This window comes from Synchiropus splendidus, chromosome 5 (genome assembly GCF_027744825.2).
Source record: "Synchiropus splendidus isolate RoL2022-P1 chromosome 5, RoL_Sspl_1.0, whole genome shotgun sequence".
NCBI lineage: Eukaryota > Metazoa > Chordata > Actinopteri > Syngnathiformes > Callionymidae > Synchiropus > Synchiropus splendidus.
In genome coordinates, this window is record NC_071338.1 from 6,633,844 (window position 1) to 6,652,283 (window position 18,440).

General features: G+C 40.8%; 1 protein-coding gene across 3 annotated transcripts in view; it reads left to right on the forward strand.

Moving 5' to 3' along the window:
- The window catches only part of LOC128759203 (caskin-2-like), a 39,678-nt gene that overhangs the window by 11,027 nt on the left and 10,211 nt on the right, over window positions 1-18,440 (forward strand). For all 3 annotated transcript variants that reach the window (XM_053865983.1, XM_053865985.1, XM_053865984.1), the window contains 9 exons: window positions 9,700-9,751; window positions 10,911-11,008; window positions 11,110-11,255; window positions 12,470-12,565; window positions 13,024-13,157; window positions 14,604-14,712; window positions 14,803-14,911; window positions 15,338-15,432; window positions 17,883-18,000. In XM_053865983.1, the coding sequence (XP_053721958.1) occupies window positions 9,700-9,751; window positions 10,911-11,008; window positions 11,110-11,255; window positions 12,470-12,565; window positions 13,024-13,157; window positions 14,604-14,712; window positions 14,803-14,911; window positions 15,338-15,432; window positions 17,883-18,000 (957 nt within the window). The remainder of the gene's footprint in view (window positions 1-9,699; window positions 9,752-10,910; window positions 11,009-11,109; window positions 11,256-12,469; window positions 12,566-13,023; window positions 13,158-14,603; window positions 14,713-14,802; window positions 14,912-15,337; window positions 15,433-17,882; window positions 18,001-18,440) is intronic.

Sequence of the window (18,440 nt, forward strand, 5' to 3'; positions counted from 1 at the left end):
CTTAGTGTGCCTCCTTCCTTCAGGGACTAAATTGCTTTATGATAGAGATGTCTCGTGCAATTGATAATGATGCATACAATATTGTTATCGTTGGTGATATTGCAAGGCAGCAATGTCGGCCAGCTTCTGGAGTATCTCAACTTTTACTTAGATCATCAACTCCTACTGAGCTTTATGTGTTCCATTAGGGTTAGTTTGAGGAGCAGACTGGTGAATTATTTTGTGGTGTTCCTCTGTTGAGGAGGTTTAACCTGGTCATGAGTAATGTTTATTCATCAAAAAAGGATTTATTCTGTGCAGTATGTGCACGTATCGGACTGATATCTGACAATCATCCAGGGTGTCCCTGCCATTCACCCCATGTGGCTGGTGTAGGCTCCTTTAGTTCTTCTATTGTTCTGCTTCAGGGTGTGTAGCACATCCCCAATTCAAGGTCTTTAATGTCAAATAACTACAAACAAGCACATCTGCTTTATCTTTACTATTTGTGTATATTCAACACCATAAGACAAGATCAAAGATCATCACAGAAACGAATAAAAGGCCTGTAATTTTCCTTTGTATTATTAAATGAAGCTCTCAGACATCCAGCAGGTAAATCAACAGCCTTTGAATAAATTATATTCAAACATTTTCATGCATCTGCAAGTGTCTCAGTTATCCAGGTCATTGTTGTTCTAAAGCGACCAGGGTCTTACCTGCAGCTCCAGAGGCTTTATTAGTGCTGACTTATTCAGTTGTCTGCACAAATAACTGAGGGAGTGTATCCGTGGATAGTTTTGTCTCAACATGTTTCTTTTCCTTCTTTTATGGGACCACTTTTACTCTAATGTTACCAGTTATCAGTGCTTTCTGATAACAGGTAGCAGGTCCCAAATAAAGCAAATCAAATGTTCAGACATCTGTAGAGGAGAACACGTCACACAGCCATAACACAATGTGCCTGCCCAATTGAGATGGGGCTTTTTTAACTACTTAAAGTGCAGTCTGTGGTATTTTGGGGTTGTCCTCATTGGGTCCATATAAACATGCCAGATTCAATATGTGTGAATGAATATAACCTTGGACAATTATATATCTACCAGTTCGGTCCTGTATTGTTTTGATTTCCTTATGGATCAAAATGATAACACCCTAGCATAATTGTTATATGATGCATGTAACACCAGGCCTCAACATTTTTGAACAGATTTAATGTCTGATGCTGTCAGATGAGATTCTTGAAGAAATACTATTTTCGATTTACGTTTCTTAATGTTATTTATGATGTGTTTCACTTTGCATAATGGCTTTAATCCTCTGACTGCTTACCTGCATATTCTTAAGGTCTAAAGTGTTTTTTTCATATGTGAATTGTTTCATAAAACAAATGGCACAGCTTATTCATAATCTTGATTTGTGTTGTAACTTGACAAAAATGAGAAAGGCAAACATTAATAAAAAACATAACTAACATTTCAAACTGAACTGTGAGGCTAATGCTGATCCACCTTACAGAGGAGCAGCTAAAACTGTGACAACCTAAACCCCAAAAACACCAGCTATATTTACCCTATAAATGAAATATGATGAAAAACTCTCTTTCCAATAAACTACTTTAAAGACTTTCACATCTATAACTAGGTCAAACTTCTGTTTCAATGTTTGAACAGGAAAACTGTTAAAAAACGAATTTTAATGTAATTTTAATATAAAACTTACGAAAGGTGCTGCATCATCATATGTTAAGTTTACAGTGTTTTTACAGTGATAGTTTGTTATGTTCCAGGCCCACTGCAAGCACTCTGTCTTGATATTTCAAAAAACAGATGATAACTGGTCTGTTTTGATTAGGTGTGCCCTTTCCAGGGTTAATGAACAATTTGCGTCTAACTGTAGCTAACCTGGTCACATTTCCTGCATTGATCGTGTTTCATCTACTCTGGTTTTCCAGGTTTTCTATTTTGGATTCCAAATAGTCGATGCGTTTCTTTGTTTGTGAGAGTTCAGGCCTACTGTTTTCCTTCTTTGGTTGACATGATCCGCCGGTATCTAGATGACTAGATAAGTTCATTTATGAAAACAAACTACAAGTGATAGATAAGGTAGAATACATCAGGTTGTAAAACAGCTAAAGCTGGGTGATATGGCATTAAAATAATATCACAATATATTTTTTCATATGGTTTGATATTGATTATTCTCGATTTTTTGACATTGTTTTTAAAATGAAAAAGCCTCTGTAAGGAGAATTGGCATCATCTTTCTCTCGTTCTGGTTTTTATTTTTCTCTGCTCCAGCATGCTGAAAGTGAGTCACAGAAACGTCATGTACCATGTCGGAACTGATGGCTTGGTGGCTAATGCTACAGTCACTTAGTGAAAGTTGCCAAAAGCACCAACAATAAACTAGTATAATCAGGTACCCCTCCAAGATTTTCTGAAACCATGGCAGAGTTTCCCCCCGCCCCCACAAATACCCCTAACCTAATCCGGAACATTTCATAGCCAACCCTGTCGCGATCCAACTGAGAAACGAAGTGGGATCTCACTCCCTATAAACAGCACTCCCTCCTACAGCTGGCTGCCACATACTATTACTAGTAAAAATGGGAAAGACAACTTCAGTGAAATACTTCAGGCTTGGTAGCACCAGCGTTAAAATGTTCTTGTAGCACAAGGTGCCGTTGTCAATGTTAATGAAAATGTCAATACATTTCGTCATTGTCTTAGCCCCTGTGGATGGATTTTGTTTTAAATGGATTATTTACTTCTCATCTTGTCTTGCCACACATGCCATGTTTCAATCATTTGTTGCTGAGTGACTACACGTGTATGTACTTAGCCATGCGCTCTGTGGCAAGTGTCCGCGTCGGTTATCGTTCTCCATTGCGCTCCCCTACTGTATGTGCTGCCTTGTGTGAATGATTCTGGCACAGTATGCACCTTTTTAGAGGGTGTGTGTTGGCAGTAGAGGTCCTTGTCCACACGCATAGAGTGACATTTTGTCTCCGCCCTTTTAGAACGTCACATAGAGTGGCATCATTTTTACTCCTTTCAAACACCAGGGCACCAACTTGCAACGCTGAAGGCTGACTTCGTCGTGGACATAGGACAGACAGACAATACAATAGTTGCTTGGGAGTGAGAATGGGTTGCTAGAAGAAATGCATATATTTTCACACTAATCATCTTGGAGGTGTTTCCCATTGGTTGTGAGACTGACCCTGAATCACTGCATGGCCTCTACCAAACCTTTACAGTATTAAAAACGGTCAATGATGTGTCAGTCCATTTTGCTAATTCTGTGTATTTATTGGAATTGTACTGCTCCTGCTGACCAACCAAAAGAGGATGGCTTCAGGCCACAACTGCCCCATGCTCTCTACCATGCTTGTCTCTTTTAAGACTTGGGTACTTAGTCTACTTGTTATCCAAACTGAAATCAGTCATCTGAAAATGTTCTCTTTTCAAGAAGTGCCCAGCTGTGAGACCGATTGGAGTGCCAAATCATTGAGAATTATTCAAACTTAACTAAATATCTTCTGGCTTTTTGGCGTTGGTTTTGGTGCAAAGCTGCTCTACAGGAATCTAATTTTAAGCAAAAGACAGAAAGTTTTCTGTATTTCGTAGCACTACGGCCGAAATTTTTTTTCTTCTGCAGTCTTACATAATCCTCAAGGTTTCACCACTTTGTTTCAGATGTAAAGATGTGTCTGTGATGGTTCACGCACAAACTCGACTGATCACCGGATTCATTTCCCTCCTGGCTCAGTGGCAACAAATATTGAATTTGTTTGACCTAGTTTGCAGCAGCACTGCAGGATATTCCACTACGTTTTCAACAAATGGGCTTCATGTATTAGATGTTGCAGCCTCAAGATGTTTTGATGTGGTGGGCTTTTTTTTCTGCTCAAGACCCAGATGCTGGCTTTTAATGAAGAATTGATGAACAGAGCTGCTCCTCAAATAAGTGTGCCTACTTTTGGATGTGTTCTGCACACCACATCATACCCGCATTGTCAGAAATGATATGAGCGTACGCAAGGCATATAGAATTTCTTTCATTCTCACTAACTGTGGATGTATATCTTTTGTCTTTATCATTTGCAAGTTTAAAAGAAAATGTATTAAATCATTTTTTGTTGTTCTTGTTGTACTCGGTCTGCTAGTTATTAATAAGTAATTTATGTAACATTAACACTTAACACAGAAAAATATTGCAGACAAAAAAGAAAGAAAATACATCAAAAATAAACATTTTCGCCGCAGTTGGCTTTATAGGTGCTGCCATCCCATTAGAAGTAATGTGGCGCTGCAGGGCCACATGGATGTTCTCAGAGGACCACATCTGGCCTTTTATTGCCATCTCTGGCCTAGAACAAGGGAAGAACTATGGGGCTTGTGTTTTATAAGAGCTTCCCCGGGACAGACCTTGGAACTCAATGAGTTGGTGAGGCTTACATTTAAAGATACACACCTGTGAGAAATGGGGGGAGGTCGTTCTACCCGCTGGAAAATGGCTGGAAGCCTTCTGGGAGCGTGGTGGAAATGGGCAGGAACTTGGCTGTAAGCTGGCTGCCTCTGATATTACTGTATGCAGTGATGGGTCCCCCAAAAACATGTAATGGTCAGGAACACACATATGAGTTCGTACAGTAACATATAAACATAAATGTGCCTGGCCACCTGTTTTGGGGCTTTACTGTTTAAGGTCCATCCATTCCTATTGTGTGTTTTTTTATTACCCTATTAAAAACTCACATTTCAAATACTTTTAAGTTGACCCTTGATTTTTGAAGTATAGACAACCCATTCTCATTCCCAAGGCGTCAAATAGAGACTGTATTAAAGTGACTTTTGTGACCAATGTTCACGACAAAGTCAGACTTCAGTGTTGCATGTTGACGCGTACTGCAAGTCAATCAATGGAGTTAAGTGCAGTGACTGGTTTTCTGACCTTTGGGAAGATAGGATCAGTACAGAAGAGTGATTTTACATGAAATATTCAGCAGATTGGCTATTCCTAAAAATTTGGGAAATAGACTGTTCAATGGATTGGCGCACCCATAATGTTTTTCATCAACCCACCTGCAAAGAAGACCAACACACACAACCACAAAGTGTACTTCTGTACGTACTGTAACTTAACTTAAAATGTAAAGAATTGTTGATATCCTTGTCTACTAGATTCTGAAGTTTGGCTTTTGAACCTACTACAGGGCTCCTGATCTGTGCTGTGTCTGAGGTTCAGAAGATGTCAAAGTCATGATTTGTTGTCTTGATGAATGTGTGTGCTTGTGTGGAAGAGGGAGGAATCACTGCAGCGGTGGGAGGACCTGTCACTTCACATCACAAAAGCAATGATGCATCGCTGTACAACAGTAGATCACTAATTGCCCCTGTTCTTTCCTTATCTGTCTTATTTCCCGGATCAGGAGAATTTAGAAATGACATGAAATATGTCTAGAGGCAGCTATCAGGCGTCGGCGTTCTGTGGTCTGTTGACATAACTTTATTGGCCAAAATCTCCCCTGCGCTGGAGAAATGAGAAGGCTTTGCTCAATCTGACAGCCTCAGGATCTCACAGCTGCTTTTTGCAGATGATGCCTTGCTTCTGCTTTCACACCCACAGTCTGACCTCTGAAGTGGTAGAAATAGTAAATTATATTAATAGTTACTGCGATGCCCGAGCATAGATTGAATGAGTACGCAGCCATAAACGGATCAAGTTTGACCTCTAACTATGGACCATTTGTCATCTGCATCAACCGTCCATGCAGAGAAGAAAGCGAGAATAAGAATTCTCTGTGGGAAAAGAAAAAAAGGAGGATATCCAAACCCCAAGCCTTTGGGTAAAATTTCTCTTGTGGCAACCATTTCTGTGCAAACAAACTAAGGCCAACTGGGAAACCTAATACAGATGTGTCTGTCCCAACAGGAGGAGTCAAAAGGAGTCACACACCAAGTCAACATGTTATTGTGTCCGTCTGAAAGAAAGATCATTGAAGGGGGAAAGGGCGCGGAGGCAGTAGTAGAACCTTGCGGTGGGCGTGTTCGGAATTCCAAGTCATGTTGGAACTACATTTCCTGAAAGGCCTTGTTCATCTCATACCATCGGGACAGTTTAGACTCTGTCTTGGCAAGCCCCCCACGCCCAGCCCCTTGCTCTGTCTCAGTTGGAATGTAGCTTTTTGTGCCTGTAGGCCTCTCTTTTTATGACTTTCTCCGAGTGCCAGCTCTCTGGAGGACTTATTTGATGTAAATATCAATTATACAGAGTTACGCTAAACACATTTTATATGCTTCCCGTCATAGCATGGAATTTAAATAATGAGTGTAAGTTGTGAAAACTTTCCTCAGCCTAAAATAACTGTCGTGTGATGAATTATTTAACCAGAAAGAAGGACAGCATTTAATATTTAAGCGACGCTCCAGTGGAACCCCAATTAGATCCAGCACAACCTCTTTCATTATTATGCTTCCAAATGACAGTTTCTGGGATATCATGTATTCAGAGCCGCGGCAGCCCCACCTCCGTCCTTGTCAGCGCAGCAACTGGAGCAGTCTTGATCTCAGTCTTTGCTAAATCTGTAGAAACATTCATAACCTCTTTTCAACCATTCCTGTTGAAATAATGTTTTTGTTTCTGTCACTTGGTTGTCTTAGTATTGCTGCCACAATGACATTGTAGCTAGTGCTGCAAACCCACAACATCATCCACTGTGCGTCAAACATGTCCCAGCACACCATAATATCATTACCACTAGCCTGGGCTGTTGTCAGAAGGCATAAGGGATTCAGGCTTTGAAGTTGTTTGTGCCATATTCTGACCCAAAAATACACTGATTTCCGTATAGCCTGAGATTCGCCAGTCCAGGCTGTGTTTCTCTGGTGAGTGTTTTGTTTACAGAATGTCTGACCTTAAAATACTTAAGGTGTAAGGGTAACTTTGTGGGCGACTGGACAACCTAAGGGAACCCTGAGCACTACAATCATGGTCTGTGGAACAGCAAGTCTGCAGGAAATGCAGGGCTAAATCTGTGACTTCTGCAGTCTAAACTTTGTGCATCAGCGACTCAGTTGGTAGGGGACTTTCACAAGCCCTTTAGAAAAAGGGAGTTTAATATACAGTACAGGCCAAAAGTTTGGACACACCACTCATTCCATGCATTTTCTTGATTCCCACAACTATTTACATTGTAAATTCTCACAGAAACATCGAAACTATGCATGAACACATATGGAATTATGTGGTAAACAAATAAGTGTGTAATTATTCAAAACATGTTTTACTGTATATTAGATTTTTTTTTTTGATAAGTCACCTGTAGTCACCTGATAAGGTTTTCCAACAGGCCACTTCATCATGAAGCTCCTGAAGAACAGTTTGCAGTGCTGCCAACAAAGCAAATGGCGGCTGCTCTGAGTCATCTAAAATATGCAACATATTTAGAGATATTCAACATTTTTTTCTTTGCTACATAATTTCTTATTTCCTGCATCATATGTTTGATGTCTTCAGTATGCATCTACAATGCAGAAAGTAGTGAAAATAAAGAAGAAATACTGAGTCAGAAGGCGTGTCCAAACATTTGGCCTGTAGTGTACCTACCGACAGTCTAGAGCCTGGGATTGATGTGTTTTTCCCACACATACGTCACTTACGTGAGCTGCTCCAATCTAACGCTTCACGAAAAGTAGGTTAGTATTTGAATAAAAATGTGTTTCCTGCATTTTCATAATTTTCATGAAACCCTTAAGAGTAATTAATTTATCATGAAGTTTGTCCACTGCATTTGCAATCTTAAAGTTTTGTTCACTTTTCATGACATAATTTCAGATCCTGCTCTTGAGGGACTCATTTTATTGCTCATTTTTTTTGCTGAAATAGAGAGTTGAGACAGTTTAGTTAGTTCATTTTCGTGAACTCAAATAATTGGCTGGCTGGCTGGATGTTGGACACCAGGGATGCGATATGAACAAAAAATATATAATGATAAATGTTGTCATTTAGGCGATAACGATAATTATCACCATAAATGTATGTGTGTCCAACATATATAACATAACCATCTCTGAATGTTTCCTGAATGGACGTATGGTGGCAAAAATAATATTGATGATTATGATAATACAAATAGTAAACAATTTCAATTTTTGTGAATAAAAAGCAAAAAATAAGGCTTTTATTAATACAACGATTGAAATAAATAAGGTGTAGGGTCTAAAAGTGAAAGAAATTCTGTGATGCTTGACCAGGTTTTATTAGCTGCCACAGTTATTCCCTCTGATCCGGAGGAGTTAACCTTCTGAAACAGAAACTCAGTTTCACTTTTTCGAGATCGACTTGCTCTAAATCCTGAAGTGCCCAGAAATAAAAGTACCAGACTTTTGTATGGGGGCATGGGCATCATTACCTGTTGCCTTCATCCCGATTTCAGGGAAATGGTTGGGAATGGAATTTTGAGAGAAATTTCAATCATCTACCCAAAGTTTGTAAATGCTTGAGGTGTTCTTTTTCAGCAAAAAAAAAATATAATTTAGATCCATCTAATATATTTGGTTGATTATGCAATTGTCTTGTCGGAAAAAAAACATGGTGGCTTAATGCTTTCACTTTTGTCTCCTGTCAAGAGAAACTTAATTTTAGCACTGTTTATAGCTTAACTGTGCACTGGAATTATGCAGAGTCGACTTCACTAAATAGTCTGTGATGTCACCAGCTGTAGCTCGAAGACTTGCAGGAACCCTACATCTACCTACAAGTCTGATCTGTGACTGCTACCATGTTGTCCTGATGCGAGGGTTCCTGTGAGGAAAGCAGAATATGATCGTGTCCAGTCAGCTCTGAGTAAACCCTCAAGTCAGTGAAAGAAATGAAATGGAAGTGGAAATGAAATGGAAAAAGATGACAAATTCTTGCTTTACTTCCCAAGATTGACTTGAGACCGGTGCCACTGGGAGTTGCGTAACACATGACAAGATTTCACACCACTGAAGAATCAACAGCAATCACCAAATAAAGTAGTTTAGCTAATCTGTCTGATCTTCTCACCAGCGGCTGCCGTAAGCTCGGCTCAGACTGCAGTCACTGCAGGAGTGTTAACTATGAATTTGAATCTCCTTTGTTTTGCTTTTCATGAGATGATGTGATGTGTGTATATATATATATATATATATATGTATATATATATATACCTCATTGAGGACACTTTGGTTATATGTACCTTTATGAAAGAAGTTGACACTGTTGCTGTTTTTTTGTTAATGTCATCAAGCAGTCACCATTACTGTGGCTTGTGTTTGCAGCTCTAGTGATGTAAACACAAAGGCATCCATGAAGTATGTTGTTAACACCATGGCTTATGTGTACTTAAAAGCATGTGATCCTGTGGAAAAACATAAGTACATGGCAAGTTTCTACAGACACGCACACCGATTATAAAGTTCTGTACAATGAGTTGCAAATGCAGTTGTGGTGGAAAGGTATGACAGGATAATTTGGCTGGCGTGAGGTTGTCAAATGTGCTGACAGGGAAGGAAGGAAAGAGGCTCGAGGAGGTGAAGACAGCTCTCCTCCCCGTCAAAACTCTGATATGGCCAAGGCAGTGATGAGGAGTAATACCTGGCCGTAAAGGAACCGAGGGATTTCTGGTGTTGTGAGGAGAAGATCAGTGTCAGTCCTCTCCTCAAACCTATCTTTCTTTTTTTTTTCCAGAGTTGCTGGGCTCCACTAAGAGGCTGAACATAAACTTCCAGGACTCAGATGGGTAAGAGGAGCGTGGGATGTGCACACCTGAACGTCATGTTCTAACCTGTAACTGACTCATTAGCCAGTCACACGTGATACAAGTTCACCCCAGGAAGTTTGGTTTTCGTGTGAGAAGTAAGCGAAAGAGATTAAAACAAAACAAAACAAAACAAAACAAAAAAAAATGGAGAAATATGATGTTGCCAAAGCCACTGTAAAGGCAGGCTATAACCATGATGGTTCTCCCACACCATGACAAAGTAAAGTTATATTGGTAACGTTAACACCACAGTAAGACCTCAGGTTTCCAACTTAGTTTCTGGGAACCTTTAGGGTTAGTACTGGGAAGGTGCCGGGAAAAAAATACTGTATGGCTGTTCATTGTAGTAAAAAAATGAAGGTTAGAATAAAAACAGAAGACAGACAGAAAATTACGTTCGTCTTTACTCATAGGTGCCTTTTCTGACTCAGTGTTCATTTAGAATCTTCCACACACGTCGTTCACACTCATCAAGAGGTTGTTTATTTGTGAATTAGTGCTATACTCATGCACCTAATAAGTTTCATGGACAGTTGCGGTTCTGCAGTTCTGCAGTTTTTAACAGTCCACAATAACTTGCTTGAAGATATTTCACGCACTCCCAATCTATTGTGACACTGTTTGAGTATTCCAGCTGTGAATCATTAAGATCATTTTAATAACTAATTGTAATATGTATATAACGCACCATTTTTTCCTTCCTAGGCAGCTTATTGAAATGGTAATCAAGGGTAAATGTTTTGTCCTGCATTTGTTTTTTGTTCCTTTCTACCCCAAATTGTGTGGCAGAAGATCTTTAGACGGATCAAATGCAGTTCTCATGAGCGATTGGTGGATTTACTAAATTTATTGTCTTAATATTATCTATAATTAAGACTTTTTCAAGATTGTAATTTAAATTTTGCTTATTAGAATATTCTTTGTAATGTGTTGTTGGTGTGCGCAAATAAATAATCATGCAGAGTTCACACATCCCCTCGGGCCTCTCTTGGCGTCACTGTGACATTTTACCCACATACACAAAACGCTCTTATTAATTCAACACACAGAAAGTGTGGTTGGACGTTCTAACAGCCAGGAGAGCTGAGCATGAATTCTCTACCTTTGATTAAGCGGGACTCTGCTATCTCTTCCCCAGTTTCTCGGCATTGCACCATGCAGCTCTGACAGGAACCACAGAGCTGCTGTCCCTTGTGCTGGAAGCCCAGGCGACAGTGGACATCAAGGATATCAATGGTATGAATACTGGCTTTGCAATATGCCGTCATCTCTCTGAAATACAAAGTTGCCTATTTATGGAGTGTTGTCCAGACTCAACTCCAGCCCCTCTCTCTCAGGTATGCGGCCCCTCCATTACGCAGCCTGGCAGGGTAAAGCTGCCTCTGTCTTACTGCTGCTCAGAGCCGGGGCGTCCGTCAATTCTCCCTCCCTTGATGGGCAGATACCGTTACACCTTTCAGCTCAGTACGGACACTATGAGGTGGTGAGTAGACATTCACACACATCTGTCGCCCGAGGCAAAGTTCCAGGCCACTGCCTGTTACCTCCGTCTTCAGTGAAACCTACTCCCTTTGTCTGTCAGCGTGTATTGTCCAGCAGCAACACCCTGAATTCACCAACATCGAATTGTCACATGAGTTTGAGAGCACGGAACACACGCATTCCTTATCCTTTGACACTTCTTTTATCCTGCAGGAATGTCTGCAACACTGGTTTGCACCTATCATATAACCGTCTGTATCCTGACTCCTCCACTCTGATTCACATGGATAGCTACTTGTACCTTGGATATTAGCATTGACACCCAGGGCCCACCACATAATGGGGTTTTTATTCCATTTTTAAAAATGTAAAATAGATTGTTTGCAAGCAGGTTCTGCTGAGTCAGAGAAATATTAGACTGCTGTCTTTTTTCTCTAGTTTCCTCCATCAACAGTGAATGGTTGTTAGAGGAAGCGCTAGCCTAATACGACAATCAGAAACAGTAATCTCTTTTCGTGTGAATATATACCATAACCATCGTAAAATTCAATACAGTGGAAGTGAATTATTATTTGAATTGATTTTTATTTTGTTTTTCTTCTCGTCTGATTATGTAAAATTTTTGTAAGACAGATTTAGGAAATAACAAGGCGTGTTTGGGGAGCGGGAGACACGGGGGGGGGGGCATTTGGACGATCTCTTTGAGGCTGTTTGATGGGCTTCAGATTGCAATTGGCATGTTACATGTAGAACGAAATGAGTGCCTTCCCATGGCTCACCTAACCCAACCTCTGTCTTTCTTTCTGGACGTGCTACCCTCAGCATCAGGATATGCCACAGAAAGACGGACAAGTGCTTCAGCTGACAGCTGCCTTTGGCGTCATTATAGTACACTAAAGTCCACTTTCCCTACATCAATGTACTGTTCTACACCAGTGAGGATGTGTGGACATTTTGTCTTTGTTTCCAGATTCATGTTGCACTCCCGTCCCTTACAACTCACACGGACCTCACTTAGTGTGCAAAATGGTGTCCTTGATAAGTGACATCTTTGTCTAGAAATGACCATATCGTTGGTTATGAATCCCTTATTTAGCCTGTTGCGGAAGGTGACTCCATGTATTGATACTAGATTCTTTTTTTAAATCAAGCATGTATTTGTTTTGTTTCGGTTCTTGTGTTGAAATGATGTGTGTGTGTGCGTGTTTGTTTCAGTCGGAGATGTTGCTCCAGCATCAGTCCAATCCCTGTCTGCTTAACGTGGCCAAGAAGACTCCTTTAGATTTGGCTTGTGAGTTTGGCAGGCTAAAGGTATGTGTCTTTTCATCACCAGTTTGGGGCAAATATATACAGACATTCTGCACTGTTCCTATTGAAAGTATTCACATGTGCGGTAGCTCACAATATCAAACAATATTATAGTGATATTTGGCCCACGATACGCGATATTTGTGATGTCTTCATATGTTGCAAGAAATTCCATCATGGATATATCACAATATTGAAACAGATAAATATTAATAATTTAGGGATTTCATTCACACTGAGGTTATGGAAAATATATTACCTCTATCATAAAGCCTTGATGTGAACAAGCACAACTTGTTCCATTAACCGATCTGTGTGCATCTGGCAAAAAAAAAAAAAGCAAGCTTCACCATGATATCACCTTGCACACCCCCGTAGAGGTTGTGTGCCCTCTATTTGAGATGTGCTGCTCAAACTGCTTATGATATTTGGTGAAACGACATGCTTTACCTTGTGTGCAGGTGGCACAGCTGCTTCTCAACAGCAACAAAGTTTCTGCTCTGTTAGAAGGAGACAAAGGACAGGATAGTCTGGAGTCTCCAGCGTCCACCTGTCTGCACCTTGCTGCCAGGAATGGACACAAAGATGTGATCAAGTGAGTGACAGCAACTTTATTTATTTGAATGTTAGGAATTATTTACACAAATACAGAATTAAGCATAGACGTCTGCTTCCATTTGAATTAGGTGTCTGTTGCCAGTGACATGAACGGAGTGTAAATGTGTTTTTAGATTTTTACACAGCTCTTGTGTCATGCATTCCGATGCCATAGAAAAGGAAGGAAGACAGCGATTAGTGCTCTCATGTTGGTGAAAGGATCTTTCTTTGGCAGTTATGTAATTGTTTTTTATAACAGGACTGAATTTGAAGTCAGGGTTGGGGAGAGTACCATGGAGAGAAGGGAGACATGAGGTACTAATGAGAGATGTTACAAACTAAGGGTGAGGGAGGGAGGAATAGATGAGCTGTGGAGATGGTGCTCGGAAGACAGTGCAAGATGGCGTAAGACATTGAGTAAAAGAAAGTTACAAGAGGGAAGCAGAATGAGATAAAGATGGAGACATGATGCAATCGAGGCTGAGAAGAGGGGAGGATGGCGTGGACGGGAAAGTTAGATGGACAGTTTGAGGAAGAGCGATGAAGGTAGGGTGTCAATAGAGAGAAAGAAAAACCTCATCCCTCCACTGGGGAGGGAGAGCAGAAAAGGCTAGAGAAAGTACCGGGGAAAAAGAAAGGAAAGCAAATATGGAAGGGAAGGTTTGGGTCTACTGATAGAGAGGTGTACGCACCACAGCTGGGAGTTATAGTGGGAGTGATAAAGAGGGGAAGGGAGTGTGAATGAAATATACTGTTATAGTGGATATAAATTACATATAAAAGTGCAGGATGGAGGGAGTGAGCACTGTAGACAGAAACCCTTGTCAAGCTCCACTAGAACGCAAGAAAATGTTTTATACATTTTGAATGTGAAGGACTTTGTCTGCAAGTTGTAGGGAAGCCTCGCGTGATGTCATCATTGTTTGCATAATGAGCAGTAGAGGAGGGGATAAGCAGTTGGGGGAGCAGTGATGTTTGTTTGTTTTCTCCCTCGACCTCCACATCCATATTTATGGCAGAACTCCCACCAGATTGTTTCGAGAGCTCGGAATGGAGCGCATGTGTCTTTGTTTGAGTTTACATATCTAATTATAACTTCAGGTTTGGTCCCAGAGTGAGAGTTAGTGTTTTGGTGCTCTGAAGGTTTTTAAGTCATACAGTGAGTTCACATTATAGCTGCTTTCATTAAGTTTTTAACACTTGGTCAGAGTCAACCTCACATTTCAAATGATTTAATGAAAGTTAAATTGGTAATTTAACTAAATAACTGAAACAATAATGGAATAAACATGGTTAAAAAAAACAAGGAGATTGAATGCAACGTTTTCTATTTAATAATGGCACTTGTCAGAGAGGTCAAGATGTACAAAAATGGAATAAACTTTTTCATGGAAGAATGTCAGCATGCTTTCCAAACCAGCCACGTGTGTGTTTCATTCTCCAGGTTGCTGCTGAGATCTGGCATCGACATCAACAGATCCACCAAAGTGGGAACGTCTCTACACGAGGCCGCCCTCTATGGGAAAACTGAAGTAGTGCAGCTACTGCTTGACGTACGAACTTTGCCTTGGAGTTCAGCAACATCCTCGTCTGTGAGGACCGTGTTCTGAATGTGGTGCCTTGTCTGTCTTTGTGTCCTCCAGGCTGGGATAAGTGTCAACATCCGAAACACTTACAATCAGACCGCTCTGGAAATCGTCAACCAGTTCACCTCCTCATCAGCGGGCAGGGAAATTAAGGAACTGCTAAGAGGTTGGACATTTTCCTCATTTTTTTCCCCAGTGCCATGTGTTTGCAATCATTCAGTGAGCAAAATTAATTGCATATTCATATTCGAGTCCCACTTTGTCTGTGCAAATCTTCATTTCTATTCAAGTTACTTTTGATTTATTCTTAAAGAGGATCATAGTTTCATTGAGGTGTGCGCTGGTCGCTAAATTGTCATTGAATAATGATAAGAGGAATGTATGCAAGACAATGCAATATTTGTCTGTTAAAAAGCTCATTGAGTCACGTCATTGATGCAGTGGTTAGTGGATTTTTTTCAAATGAAAATGCTCAGCGTTTGTCAGGTTGCAAGCGATTTCCTTGCTGAACCAAGGTCAAGGACCTCTGCTATAGACAAGATGGCCTCTTGTTCATATCCACCATTAATTTGTAATCAAAATTTTGTTCCAGAGGCATCAGGTGCTCTCCGTGTCAAAGCAATAAAGGACTACTTGAATCTCCATGACCCCACAGCCCTGAATCTCCGAACTGGAGACCTTGTGATGGTATGAACGTCATCTATCTATCTATCTGTCTGTGTGTGTATATATATATATATATATATATATATATATATATAAGTCAGTACAGCAAACAGAATACAACCCTTTTTGCGCCATTGTGCAAAAGTCCAATACGCAACATTGCAACAATTCAAAAGCCAAGCAACAAATATGGTGTCTGATGTAGTTACTACCTCTGTAGCAGTGATGGAGTTACTACAACTCTGTCGAAGATCGAAGAAGATGAAGATGACAATGAAAGCAAGTCCGTTTGTCGTGACAGTCCACAAGCAGCACATACTGGTGCTTCGCGTGTCTGGTGACGTGGTCGAAGCATGGTCTAAACTGCGCCGGAGGGAGTGGGACTGAGAAAAGGTGGTAGAGAAAGGTGTGGTAGAAGCCGAGGGAGAAAATATCCTGTGAATAGCAAAGCAGGAAGCATTGGTTCACAGTCCTCGGCCATGATCATCGCCGGTTGAGAGATGAGGAAGGGCGCCCAGGGTTTTTGCTGGGAGATTTTGAAATTATAGGGCAGGCTAGGGTAAAGTTTTGACGTTTACTGAGTCTGTCACAATAAAAACACTTGTTTTTAATCACGAGAAGTAGACTTCTCTCCAGTCTGCGGCCGTCCTCATATGGTCTGTCGGTGTGGGTCTTGAGTTCTGCGAGCAACAGACTTCAGTCATTGTGATGTTTCTTTCAGGATTTTTCCGCGTTAGACACGCTGAAAACAGTCTTGTTTATGTCCACCTCCATGATGCATTACGAGTTATCCCTTTTTTCAACATTTCCACTTTTGATCAGGTGAGATTTCATCTATAAAAGAGACCATATTTCTGAAAGCTTGCCAGCTCTCTTTTAAGTGATGGCAGGTGTGCTGCACACCCTGGCATCACCAGTGGATCAGAAAAACGTACTGTATATAAAAGTAATGTAATTCCTTATGGGCCTTGGTGACATCGCAATATACTTAGATGAGTGAATTTACTTCCATCTCAAACTTTGGGTGACACTGAAGAGTTTTCTCATTTACTGTCCGCCTATATCTCTGACCATTTTCAAGGTACTGCCATTTGATATAGTGACATAAAACTTCCATCCAGTTTCATTGAAAAAGCTCTGGCGCCTAAAAGGTTAAATCTCCCCTGTGCTTTTGTGAAACATATTTATCTGTTGTGTTTTATTTCTCCAAGTCATTCATGTGTGCATGTTTGCGGTCTGATTCATTCCTGCATGTTTCTGCAGACATGATGACACATCCACTCTAATGACACTGTTTGTTCCTTTAAAAGTTTCAGATGCAACTGGGAGAGTTCAGCAAAAAGACTGTACAGACACTCTACATTAGGAGCATAAGTGACGCCAGCAAGTTTGTGCCTGTTCTTCAGTGCACTTAATTATTCAGACAAGAGGAAACAAGACTTTTATCGTGACAGAGGAGTGTAGTTCCTGTCTTTGCCCCGCTAAGATGGTTTTTTTTAAGTCAACTTTTCTCTATGATTTATGTATTTTCATTGTTTTGTTTTTCCTGATCGCAGCTAGTTTACCACGGAATGTTTCTTCATCACTGCTGATGTATGCTGGTCACATGACTGCTCATCAAACATTTCTGTAAAATATACAATTGAGTACAATTTTGCTTTTAATTGTATTATGACCCATTAACAAGTATCTTTCTAAGAGGAAGTGGTGGAGCAAAAATAATCTGTGAAAATGCTAATACTGATACTTAATATTTACTAATAATTTTTAATGGTGAGCTTCTCGAGAGGATGTGTGGCATTGTGTGAGGAAGAGAGTGCAGACAGGGTGGAGGAGGTGGGGATGACTGTGGCAGCTAGAGTGAAAGGGAAGCCCCCACAAGGTGGACAGAGTTGAAGATGACGTGGTTTTCATTGGACGTGACTAGGAAGGACAGGATTGGAAACAAGTATATTAGACGGACACCTCATGGAGTAAGGTTTGGAAATGAAGTTGAGGCCAGACTCAAGTGGTGTGGATATATAGAGAGAAGAGACAGGGTCTCTCTTGTTGGCTGAAGAATGTAAGACATCTAGATACAAAGGAAAAGAAAAACAATGATGAGGTTCACATATGCATTACATGAGGACTTGGAAGAGAACCGTCGGTGTAGCTTGAAGAATGTGGATGTGGAGAATGTGCTATAGGCTGATGACTTTATGGGGCATCTTCTGAAATGTTAAAACAAGTGAGAGTGCTGGAACAAAGTTTGGCACATTTTGGTCCGTGTGTTGGCTGTTAGCTGTGCGAGTAGTGGATGTGGTCGCTTCATTTGTCTGGGCTGTTTGGCTTGACTTGTTCAGCTCAGCTTGGTGTGTTCACTGGTTGATGCAATGTTTTGTTTTGATTTTTTTTGATTGACTTGTTTGTTCGACTCGCTTAACCTGACTGTATTTGGTTCTTTCCTAAACCCCATCATGTCGTGTCCACAGGTTCTGGAGCAACATGCAGATGGCCGCTGGAAAGGTTGCCTGCATGACACCCAGCGAGGGACAGACCATGTTGGCTTCTTCCCGTCTTCTGTGGTGGAGGTTGTCAGTCGAAAAATAGGTAGGTCACAGGAGTGCTGTCTGTGAGATGCGGGGAATGTGGGATTCCTCTGGAGATGCCAGTCACTTTTCCAGTTCGGCAGACCCATTTCATTCTCTGAAAAGATGATAGATTTGTCCCATTAATGTATCACGCATCTCTGAGGGAAATACATAATATAAATATATAATAATAGTTTCTTACTCTGTGAATAGAACTGCTCACATCTGGGGAGGTACCACACTTTTGTGAGTCTGTTGCAATGCAGGCTGGTGAGAAGTCCCTGGTGTCTGACTCTGCCTGGTTAGCTAGAAGTGCCATCTCAGTGTGTGAAACCCTCACTCATAGACACACATACACAATCACACGATGTATGCCAGAGAGTGTGTTCAATACAACATGTGAGTTACACAGACCATCAGTGGCCTCTGGAAGGCAAAGCAGAGAAATTGAATGAAACC